The 12427-nt window shown below is 45.9% G+C and overlaps 1 protein-coding gene and 1 long non-coding RNA gene across 3 annotated transcripts in view; both read right to left on the bottom strand.

Annotated features, from left to right (window-relative positions):
• Positions 1-4817, bottom strand: part of kremen1 (kringle containing transmembrane protein 1) — a 41598-nt gene extending 36781 nt beyond the window's left edge. The window contains exon 1 of one of the 2 annotated variants that reach the window (XM_029161363.2): positions 4428-4817. In XM_029161363.2, coding sequence (XP_029017196.1) covers positions 4428-4506 — 79 coding nt within the window. In that variant the 5' untranslated portion in view covers positions 4507-4817. The remainder of the gene's footprint in view (positions 1-4427) is intronic. The other variant, XM_029161364.2, reaches the window with a different exon arrangement.
• Positions 4818-7892: 3075 nt separating this feature from the next.
• On the bottom strand, positions 7893-10919 carry LOC114861776 (uncharacterized). The gene is made up of 4 exons (XR_003786864.3): positions 9614-10919; positions 9155-9288; positions 8484-8650; positions 7893-8281 (listed from the first exon to the last, which is right to left on the bottom strand). It is a non-coding gene; the product is annotated as an uncharacterized LOC114861776 (long non-coding RNA).
• Between the last annotated feature and the right edge of the window lie 1508 nt (positions 10920-12427).

Here is a 12427-nt window from a genome sequence, read left to right as displayed (position 1 = left end):
CAGCGTCCACCAATCTGCCAGCGGTTTGTCTGAACTTGTGTCTGCTGCACAGAAGCTCGCCGAGGGAGGAGAGGTTTCCATCTCCATCTCCGTACCGGAAAAGTGGGTGCAACCGCAGGGACCCACATGTGAGACCCAGACCCCACGCTCCCTCTCCCCATAATGCTCAGGCACTCCCACTGCAAGCACACGGGGGGGGCTCAGCCGCACTCCCAGTGCCCTCATGGTAAACTCCTCAGGAACCCGCGGCCTCCTCAGACCAACACTCCAGCACCATCAGCTCTGCCAACACAAGCTTGTGTGTCTTCAAACGGCTGAAGATAGTCTGTTATTATCTTCTGAGGCAGACGATTCAAAGTGTCTCTCTCCTTCTCCCTTTCTCACACACACACACACACACACATACACACACACACACACACACACACACTGAAGAAACACAGAGACAGAGGTCCCTGTGTCTCAGCGCTGAGGTCGATGAACACTGATCATCAACGGCACTGTATGGACTGCATTTATGAGAGAGGACCGTGGCGCTGGTGCTGGTACTGGTCCTGGTGCTGGTGCTGGTACTGGTGCTGGTGCTGGTGCTGGTACTTGTGCTGGTGCTGGTACTGGTGCTGGTGCTGGTCCTGGCGCTGTGCGTGTTTGGGAATGACAGAGGATGTGAGAGCTCTCGGTTCGACACTTGACGTGGCTCCTTCAAAGTCTTAGCAGAAACACTGGGAGTTTATAGCCTCCAGATGGCTGCAGCTGCCTCGCATCTGAACCCGACGTAAACACACGCACACTGCAACGCTGGAATGATAGACTGATATTGAAAAGCATTTCAGGTTTACACACTTTTCTGATTGCATTTACTTTCCTGTTCAGGGCTCTAGGTTAAAACTACTTTTATATATGTTTCACGAGGAAGAAATAGAGACCCACACAACTGGATTTAAACCTCCAGTGAACTGCATGTGTGCTTCCAGGACCGGACCCGAGCTCCGGCCCGGTCCTGTCTGTGGCTGAGTGAATCGGATCTGAGACCAGGCCTCCATCGATCCGTTCCTGCAGCAGCTGCCCGTGCTTTCATTCATGTCTGCAGCCCGCGCTGCTCCGGGACAGAAGAAGACAATGGAGGCGAAAAGCTTAAATATCTCGGGTTCAGTCTGGAGGTGACGCTCGTCGCTTAACCGTGGCGAGTCCGTTTGATAAGGTGCTGTATAGAACACAGGCCTTTTCACATCTTTCCTTACAAGCTATTTCATGCACGTCTAGTTCAACAGAGACTTGGCAGCGGCTGCAGACGAGCCACAGGCCCACGAGTGCAGCCTTCAGCCTGGCGTTAACCTCGTCTGGCTGCGTTTCCAACGGCTCCCACCGTTTGTGCCGCGGCCGGCGCCGCTTCGGGCCTCGGCTCCACACAATGAAAACTGTTTTCCTTTTGAGCCGAGCGAACAAAAGTCTCCTGACAGGTTGCGATGCCGTCTTTCAAGCCGCTGTCACAGGTAGCACATGACTAAGCCCTGCGAGGAGTTCAACGCGGGTGCGTAGAGTTTCACAAGAAAAGATGACATGATTGATTTGGCTCTCGGGTCCGTCCATGAATACGAGGCTCCAGCCGGGAGCTGGTTAGCTTCACCCAGGAAAACGGATGAAAACGGGGATTAACAGCTAGTCAGGCTCTCTCTAAAGGCGACAGATCCACCCATCAGCACCTCTTAAGCTCATTCATTAGCGTGTCATATCCTGTATGTTTTATATGTACAAATATGAAATGTGAACAGCAGTGGGGACTGGAGGAAGCCAAGGAATGAATGACGTTATTCCCACTGAATAGTGAACTGTCAGCAAACCCAGTGTGTTAACTGGAGAGCTTTGCATTAGCCTTCACGCTACGTTGATGTAGCCTCGCAACCCAGAGGCTGATCTGAGGGTGGCAACCAAGCAAATAGGCCCTTCTCTAATGCTGAACAGGTCCTTTGATCGTCCTCCGGGCTCAGGCTCAGGCCTGATTACAGGCCGCGCCCGTGCACAAACAGCAGCGCCGCCGCCCGCCGCGCCACCGGCTGCTAAGTGGCTCATCTGAAGCGTGAGCCGCGCAAACAAATGAACGGCTCATCCGCCACTTCAAACGCGCCATGCGTCATTTCTCCAAACGAGCGTCGCGTCACCCTGTCATCACTGCACCAGTACCACCAGTTACGGACGCTGGGAGCATCGGGAACAGCGCAACTCCCTACTCAGCTTGTTCACGACACCATCAGCTGCGTCATTAGCGGCTTAAAGAGCAACTCATCTACGCCTCGTCGTGACAGCTGTGACAGGACCCGGCTTCCACTTGTGTGTATGTTTGTGTGGAGGCCTGAGCAGCTGCCACGCGAGCAGCGACGGCCGCAGCCTCACAGCAGCAGGGGGTCCGTGGATGAAGCGCCGAGATCGGAAGGAGGGAGCGAAGCGTGCACATTATGGATGGAGCCACTGGAGCTGCGCCGCTATAGTGGGAGCATGAGGTGTGCTCCACAGAAGAGCTGGTATCACAGGCACCAGGACCTGCAGCGTTCCTGCTTCACGCTTTCTGATAATAAACCTCCGCTGCACGCGTGGCCGCAGTCCAACGCGACGCCGCTCTGACTGTTTCTGACGTCCTGTCACTGGATTTCTGCAGTCGTTTTAAAAGAAGCTGCTGTGACGCAGCTGTGCAACGTCGCCGTTTAGCGATTCACACTCGCACATCCCCAAGTTTCACATCACAGACGCGGATTCGTCTGACAGACATCGCTCACACCCGATCGGGATGAAGCTGCACTGATATTATCCACCATCCACTAATTCCAGGAGCTATTTTGCAGCTCTCTGTGCCTCAGTGTCCACTTCCTCCGCTCAGTGTGTGTCCGCCGCGTCCCTGAGGTCTCTGGTTTCCCTGCGCGTCGCACCAAACATTAACCATGATCGACAACCACGCCGTGCACACACCAATGCCCTGCTGCTATCGGACCCCGCGTTAGCTGCAGACATTAGGCAAATAATCTGCAGTTACAACACAAATAAACCATTAAACAACAATGAAAGCTCAACCGACTGTGTCTTTACTGCAGGAGGGTTTAAAGCAGGTTTTCCTTCAAGTAGCAGTGTCAGGTTTCACATTCAGTTTGACCTTTTAAATTGTACAATCCAAACAATTAAAGGCATCTGGCTAGAATACAGAGAAAACAGGAAACAGTCACCGGTTGTGTTTACACCAAGAGACTGGCTTCTTGTACTAGAAATGAAATTATTGTTTTATTGTGTAGTAAATATGGCACAGCTGACTTAAACTAAACATAAACTTGGCATGTCTCTCCCCACTGTTATGAGGGGGAATGCCATTGCTTTAAATACTTTGTTAATACATAGGTACACATGGGAGTACTTACGCACTAGCCCAGATGGCCGACCCTCTAATTTGAAATCGAGGGGTATAATTAAGAGACAAAAAAATTAAAAAGGAAAGCACGAGGATTTGCTGCTCCGACATGAAACGCGGCGCAAATTACAGCAAGGAGAGGCTCGGTTTGTGTGGTTGTCATTATTAGACGTCCACATTAAAACTAAATATTGTCCGGGAAAGGCGGCTTTGAGCGCAGATCCGGCTGCGACTTTGAAGTCCAGCAGATAGACGCAACCATATCCCCCCGCAACTTGATGGTCCCGGCGGTAAATGAAATGGGTGATATCAGATGACGGAGCTGAGGGTTTAGGTTCGTACCGACGGGGGCCCGCGGGGTTCGCCTTCAGACACAACAGCGCGTACGGCGGCGCAGTGCAGCGGACGGACGGTTAAACATGACGGACAAACGTCAGCGTGGACGTGTGAATAATCGATCAAACAGCTGATGCACAAGTGCAAATCATCAGAGCTGCGAGGGCAGGACGTGGAGGCGTAGTGCGTAATGGCTGCTGTTTGGCCTTAACTTTACTTTAAATCCAAACGCACGTACAGATCAACGGACTAAACGTGACAGAGGTCTCCTCGTCTGCACGGACCCCGTCTCGAACCGAGCTCCGGGTCCGAGGACACCTTTGGACTGGACTGGAACCAGATGTGTTTGCGCTGAAGGTGTGGAGTGAACAGCGAAGAGCTCGCGCTCTGTGAAAGTGTAGAAAACACGCAGAGCATTCGCCTTCTGCGCTGTCTGCTCGCTGCAAAGCCTCAAATTAAACGCAGCGTGTGGGAAGCGGCGCCGTAGTCGGAACTATGAATGAAGTGTCTGTGTGACATTTTCCATAGCAACTCTGAAAACATCCCTATAACATTGAAGTGAACGGCGTCCCGGTGCGTAAGCGGTCCACTTTGGGAGCGCGGCGCGCAAAGGAGCAACTTTGCAGACGCTGCCGCCAGTGAACGTGCGCGTTTATCGGGACACGGTGTAAGAAAAGGCGAATACAGAAGTTTCACGTACCGGTGTCGAAATGAGTAAACGCCGCAGCAGACAGAGCCCCGAGGAGCAGGAGCGCGGCGGTGGCCGTCCAGGAATCCATCGTGCGCCCGAAGAGTCAGAAGCAGCTCTCAGGTGAAGTGCAGCCTGACGGACGGACGGAGGGACGGATGCGCAACCGGCGGACGGACGGACGGACGGACGGTCTGGCTCTGTGCACGAGCCGATGTGTGGCCGGCGTTAAAAGTCCCGGAACTTCAGCGCGGGTCCTCCAGCCGCTACTACTGTGACACCGCAAAGACGGGACCAGATAGTAGAAAGCAGGGATCCTATTTCCAAGCCATGTGACAGGAAACTGGGGCAATGGATTCAACCTGCAGCGCTGTGGAAGCGGCGGAGAGGGAGGAGGAGGAGGGAGGAGGAGGAGGGAGGACAGCGTGCTGCATGAAGAGCAGGTTGGGGGAGTACAAATTGATTTCCCCCTCTTTAATACCTGGATTTAAAGATAATGCCACAGAAATACAGTCATAATAAGTTTAAAATTACAGCAAAACTAAGTAAATCAGATAGAAAACTACGCCAGAGCCTCCAAGAACAGGTCGTTCTCGGAGTCATGCAATTAGATATTTACAGGAACACTTCAAGCAAAGAGCTGGAGTCTGACAGTTCACTGCAGAGCACGCGGGACAGAACCAGCACCACGAGCTTGTTCTGGTGCTGCTGGGTCAGCGGTTCGGTGTTGGGGTTTGTCACTAAATGGCTTCAGAAGCACAGCAACGACTTTCACGTGATTCTAAAACAGTGGTTGTTTATGCAGCATCGTCCCTAAACGCATTAAGCTGCAGAGACGCTGAGAAATGTACTTTCTGTAAGGATTTGTCTGAGAACAGACTCGGACCATTTCTGCTCCTGCAGCTGGAGCCGCGATCAAAGAGGACTGTTAATAAAAAATATGTTGTAAGCTCTTCCAATAAACACGAGTAACATCTTTGGTGAGATTGATGCCTGGGGACAGATTTGGCAATCAAAGACTTTCTTTGTGTGAGTCTGAGGTTTTTTTTTAACGTTCAGTTATTTATTACATTTTTAGAAGAACCAAATATGTGTGATTTACTTAAGAGAGCTGCTGAAAGAAATGAAAATATTAATCATGCTGCTGTTTAGACTTTAATAATAATTTTAATTGGTTATTCCTTCAAAAATATGAATAGAAAATCAGGGCGTGGATAAAAGCTAACTTCGGTTTCCTGAGATCCGTTCCCTGCGCGCCTCCATTAAAGCGCTTCATGTCTCATTCGCCGGACAGAAACAGGTGCGCGGTGTGTGTGCGCGCGTGCACGTGCGCGCGTCACCGCTTCGGCCCGAAGCGTGAAACAGCACCCTCCTGCGTCTCAGCGCGCGCATCGTGCACCTCAGCGAGGCGTCCCCGGCCGCGGCAGCCGCCGCCCGGCCTGAAAATAGCCTCATCCGCGGTGACCTCAGCTCCGGAGGAAACGAGCGGCGTCTGTTCTGCCGAGGCGGCGGGTCGAGACGGGGGCGCCGGGGACGTGATCCAGCGTGACGCGTGGCCTTTTAGGAAGCGTACGTGCGAGGCCTGGAGACGCTGCCGTTAAAGGCCGAGCTTCAGGTACGGCGGGTTATTACGGTTTAAACATACTGACGTTTTACCGTGGTTTCCTGAAACACTTGGTTTCAGTCTGAAGCAGACGTTTTGATGTAATCAGTGGTGGAAACTGGCTGAATTCGGTTGTTCAGGACAGTTGAGTGTTGGTCTGATACTGATACAAGTACTTTACTGTCTGACGTCTGCCTGTGGGGCTTCTCAGCAGGGGGCCGAGGCCTCGTCGGTCCCTGTGATGGACGGGCGTCCACTCACGAGACGCGTGACGGACGCTGCAGCTTCTCTGCTCAGAGTCGCCTTCTGTGGCGACGCTGGTGTGACGTGCGCGTGTGCGTGCGCGTGTGACGTGCGCGTGTGACGTGCGCGTGTGACGTGCGTGTGTGACGTGCGCGTGTGCGTGCGCGTGTGTATGGAAGGCCAATCAGTCCGTATCAAACTATTCATGCGCTTGATCTGGGCATAAGCATGCGCAAAAAGCATACGTAAGACACACAGAACGCCCGTAAATTACGCGCGATTACATTAACGGGTGAAAAATACGCATGTAATGTAATAAAGACAAGCGTAAAAAACAGGTGTCTCGTTGCTGTCTCAAAGCATGCGTAATTTACGCTTGCTTGGCAGGACATTGCAGGCGTAAAATACGCCCGTTCGGCTGCAAAAAAAGCACGCGTAAAAAACGCCCGTTCGGCTGCAAAACAGCATGCGTAAAAAACGCTTGCTCGGTTGGACTAAGTTGCGTTTACTCGAAATCGGAGAAACTACGGTCCCGCCGCAATACACTGAGGATTGAGTGCTTCTTCAAGTCATTTGCGGTACATCCACAAACTATTGTACCAGGACTATTGCGAAGACAACACGCAAAGTACAACTAGTTTAATAGGATTTTTGTTTTGTACATTTTGATTGGCGAAGCTGGTTTTTCCCTCAGTTATTTGAGGTCAAAAAAGTACCTCCAGACTCGAGCTACGGGATGACTCGGAAACCAGAGAAACCCTCGTACCTGCGTTGAATGCGACATACATTAGGCTCATTCACCAAAACAGTTCGTTTCACAGTCTAAAACGAACATTCACAGATTTATTGGGTAATTAATTATGAAATATCCACAACCAGACTCATACATTCCCAGAGCAAACAGTGATTATTATTGGTAAAACAGTGATTATTGGAATTTAAATCCAAGCTACTGTATGTTTTTCTATTGTTGGTATCCATCACTCAAATCTAAGTCAAAAATCTAAATCAAATCCTTCTAACTGCACTTTTGCTTTCACTGTTTTTTCCAAAGACCACTAAATTATTTTTATTCCGCTATGTGCTGTCATAACATCTAGCACTTGTGTCCTAATGGCAATTATTTCACTCAGAAAAGTTTGTTATACAGCTTTCCATCAGCACAGGCGCACCACAGGGATGTGTCCTCTCCCCACTGTTCTTCCTCTACACAAAAGAACCAGTTGGAGCTCAACACGCTCTAGACTATGAAGATTACGGTGGACTTTAAGAGGAGTTCCTAGGGTCCACAAGCTCCTTGGACCTGAAGTGGTCCCCACACATAGACACGCTTCTTCCACCAGAGGCTATGCTTCATTCAGATATCATTTGGGAGGTGAATTTTCCCTTGATCTTCGGGAAGATGTAGCCGAAACCTTGCTTACCTGCTTAGTCCCCAGCGCTGTTCACCCGATCTTCATCAGCACTGATGATCTTCCTGGTCTCTAATATTATATGCTGGATATTATATGTCCTGATTATACCAACACCATGACAAGGTCTAATCTGACATTGTTTAGAAATGTTACAACCCCAATTACATAATGTGTCACATTCTACCATGCAAAAGATGAAACAGATCATGTACCTCTACTGTAAAATACAGACGTAACTGTGGACATTTGTAGAGTTTTTTTTATTTACTGGGGAATACTGAAATCTATTTGAAATACTTCAGTCAAGTGTTACACGTGACCACACAGGCGTCGGTGCTATACAACCCAGTACTGTACCTTCTTTATCTTTCTAAACACTAATATAAACATTACCTGCTATAATCAAACAGAGACAACAGATGTTACAGAATTTGTCTTTGTGAAAAGTGACATTAAGTGTACACACCGAAAACTTTGTATCAGGAGCAATAACAACCACATCATCTTAGGTAATGGACTCTTTAATGCATGCTTGAGCCCTAGTTGACAGCATTAAAACCAATGGCCACTTGTGCTTCTGGTCTATGATGCGTGTGCACGTTAATCTGTAGAGGACAAAAAGACAGTAATTGTTTAATGTAGAAGGCATAATTCATTAGCCAGTAAAAGTCATGTGATCACATGTTTGATAATGATAAATGATCAAAACACATCTATTGGAAAAGGAATTACTTGTTTGTGACAGACTTGTTCGACTGAAGCATCTATATATGTCATATTTAAGAAAAGTTATTTTCCTGACCTCACCTCTATTACAACAGAAACAGCACTTCAAGCAGCCCTCAGCTCAACGAATATGCAGAGAGTCAATTGACTCTATGACTTGTGAGTTTTACTTTTGCTGACACCACCTCGCATGACAGTCCAGCCATCACGTGCCTCTTTATCGCCGTAACAGCTTGTGTCTATAAGCACTGTGGAAATAAAACAAACGACATGAAATTACTGAAATAGTTTTAAGTCTCAAAATACATATTACAGTACACTAAACAGCAACAGAGCGTAACAGGTTTCAACATATACCTCGCTCTGCTCACTAAAGTGCAATTACTTCTTCATATACAGGGTGGCAAAGAAAACGGGAACTAAATTAGGTCCGCTGAAAAGTTCTAAGTGACCGTACTGTCACGCTGTATTAGCGCAGCTAGCTAGCTAAAACATTAGTCCCCTAAAGAGCAGAGGCATAGACGTTTTAACAATTATTGATAAAGCAACCGAACAGCTGCTGAACAAAGCAAAACTTACATAACGACACCTTCATAACAGTTCTGCGTAAACACACACCTCCATGTGTTGATGAGTGTAATTCCCACATAATTAAACAAATAGGTAATGAATTAGCATGTAGTATGCAGTTAGTCTTTGTAATTATAAAGGCCTGAAAAACAAGATTTCACTTGTCAGTCTGCAGTTAGTACCTTGTTGAGCCCCCTGTTGCATTTCCTTGACCTCCTGAGTATATTTCTCAATGTTTTCTAGGATGTCTTGTACTGCTGTTGCATCCATCAACCTCCCTCTTGAGCACTCCAGACAGCGTTTAAGGGTTTCCATTCTGAAATATGTGAAAAAATGTATATATTAAACAGGACGGATTTACCCTTATCATACACATACAGTAAACATATATACTGTATATATGTTTGTTCTTTTTTGTTGCAAAGCATGCTATAACTACTGACATGACAATACCACTTTAAGAACTTATAACTATTAATAAATTGTTAATGTATGCATGTATGCAACGCTTCTGCAATAGTACTGTAAAAATCTGAGTACATTTTTGTGCACCCAGTAGCGAATCTGCGAATAGCGTGCTAGCTTGACCACAGTTAGTGCATGATAATGATAATGAACAGAATAGCCTAGGACTTTCTTACCTTGTTAGAACTGTTTGAAATGCGTCATCTGGTGGACTGTCCCCTTGTAGAAGTCGAGTACACTCATTAACGATTTGTTTGCATCGTAAAAGGAAAGTTCTCTGAGCCATTATGATGCTAGTGGTAGCACATTTTTATTGTGTCATAATCTTTAATCTAACGCAGACGACAAGACAGTAAAATTCACTATACTTATTGTAGCGCCGCTCGCTGTACACATGTGCTACTCATTGTCATAAATAGATGCAGTAAGATTAATTACCGAAAGGATCAAACAAGCTACAGTTGCCGTTTGCTCCGGTGTGTCACCACGGTCAAATGAACCGCCGTTTACTTTTCCGTGGTCAAATGAGCCGTCGCTATATTCAAGGTGCGCGATTCGTGCTATAGTTACGGTAACTGTTGCGATCACTGAGAAAAGCCGAGACTCTCACTTTTAGGAGCATCTGGGGCGATATTAAGATAAATGTTGCAAGGAAATGAATTACATTTAAGAAATTACAGAATTTACAGTGAATGTCTAAATATATTCACTAATGGAAAATATAAAGAGGCAATTTGCCTCTTTTCTAAATCTTGGATTTGAATAAATTACTCAAATCGGGACATCACTAACTAGTACTTTATAGACTACTACCACAGGAAATATCAACTTATTTTACTGCATAGTTTTTAAATAATGCATAAAGTATCATTCAGTAAGTTCAACTGACACCAGTAGCTGAACTTTGCCCTTTGATAACTCCTGTTCTACTACAGCAAATATCCGTTACTTTTACTGTATATTTTTGGAGTAATACATTACTAAGTTTTCGTATAGTTAAATAAATTTAAGTCAATGACCAAACTTGACCCTTTAATTAAATAAATTCTGCCAATTTAGAGACTGGATTCCATCGAAGTTGCCTCATAGTTCTACTTAGTACTTCATATACTACTACACAAAGTATAAGCTCATTTCACTGTACATTTTAAGAGTAAAGTATCGATCCACTGTCACATGGTACGTAAACAGACAACCAATTAAGAAACTTTGATTTTGAATAAATCATGTTACTAAAATTATTAGATTAGTAATATATAATCTACTGGGGTAGTAGATTAGTGTCTTGCCAATGGGTAATAACTAATTTTACTGTAAACTCTGTGCAACGTACCACTTTTCTTGTGTGAAACTACATCATATTGTGGGGAGAAGGTGATAGTGAGGCAAAGAGGATCAGCTATTGGTTGTAATGCTAATTACTGTACAATAGTTTATGAATGCAAAATAGGTTGATATTTGCTTTGGTAGTAGACCATGAAGTACTTAGTAGAACTGTAAAGTAATGATGATGTACCAATGTGAGGAACTCATTTTATGGAAGGTCAAATTTCAGCTATTGATGTCAATTGAATTTACTGTACACTAGTTTATTTATATATTACTTCAAAGCTATACAGTAAAATAAGTTGATATTTGCTGTGGTAGGAGTCCATGAGGTATTAAGTAGAGTTATAGATGGTCAGACACTTTTGCTCCAAAACTATACAGTAAATATATTTGATATTTGCTGTGGTAGTCGTTCATGAAGCAGTAAGTAGAACTGTGAAGGAAAAGTGATGTAACATTTTGAGGAATAGGAGTTGTCAAAGGTCAAAGTTCAGCTATCGTGTCAGCTGTGGATGAGAGGCTATGAAACGGTTACAAAAGCTGGATGACAGACCTTTTTTGAGTGAAATAATTGCCAATAGGACACAAGTGCTAGATGTTATGACAGCACATAGAGGGAGAAGAGCAGTGGGGAGAGGACACATCCCTGTCGTGCGCCAGTGCTGATGGTGCGAATGCTGCCCAGCCTCACCTGCTGCCTCCTGTCAGTCAGGAAGCTCCTGATCCACTGGCACGTGGGTTTGGGGACGGTGAGCGGGTCAGTTTGTGGTGGAATATTCCAGGAGTGAGCTAAAATACAAAAATAGGATCCTGTTCGTCTTCATGACCACAGACGTCAGGGCGACAGGCCTGTAGTCCTGTATTCAGTCAGGCTGGAGATGGTGGACTGGAGGGGGGTGGCCTTTTGGTTTTTTGCCTTTGATAGAATTGTGTATGATAATTGAGACATTATTGCTGACATGACACGTCTTACTCATGGTCCTGGTAAAACGTTCTAAATTTTTTTTCGTTGTTCCTAGTCAACCTACAAACTATTTGCAGGATGAGGACTCGAACAGGCAACACTGTGGATGAGAGGCTGTAAAACAGCTACAAAAGCTGTATAACAAACTTTTCTGAGTGAAATAATTGCGATTAGGACACAAGTGCTAGATGTTATGACAGCACATAGCGGAATAAAAATAATTTAGTGGTCTTTGGAAAAACCAGTGAAAGCAAAAGTGCAGTTAGAAGGATTTGATTTAGATTTTTGACTTAGATTTGAGTGATGGATACCAACAATAAAAAAACATAGTAGCTTGGATTTAAATTCCAATAATCACTGTTTTACCAATAATAATCACTGTTTGCTCTGGGAATGTATGAGTCTGGTTGTGGATATTTCATAATTAATTACCCAATAAATCTGTGAATGTTCGTTTTAGACTGTGAAACGAACTGTTTTGGTGAATGAGCCTAATGTATGTCGCATTCAACGCAGGTACGAGGGTTTCTCTGGTTTCCGAGTCATCCCGTAGCTCGAGTCTGGAGGTACTTTACTGACCTCAAATAATTGAGGGAAAAACCAGCTTCGCCAATCAAAATGTACAAAACAAAAATCCTATTAAACTAGTTGTACTTTGCGTGTTGTCTTCGCAATAGTCCTGGTACAATAGTTTGTG

Source organism: Betta splendens, chromosome 9, assembly GCF_900634795.4.
Source record: "Betta splendens chromosome 9, fBetSpl5.4, whole genome shotgun sequence".
NCBI lineage: Eukaryota > Metazoa > Chordata > Actinopteri > Anabantiformes > Osphronemidae > Betta > Betta splendens.
The sequence above is the reverse complement of the archived record's forward strand: the minus strand, read 5'-3'. Positions and strand labels throughout refer to the sequence as shown.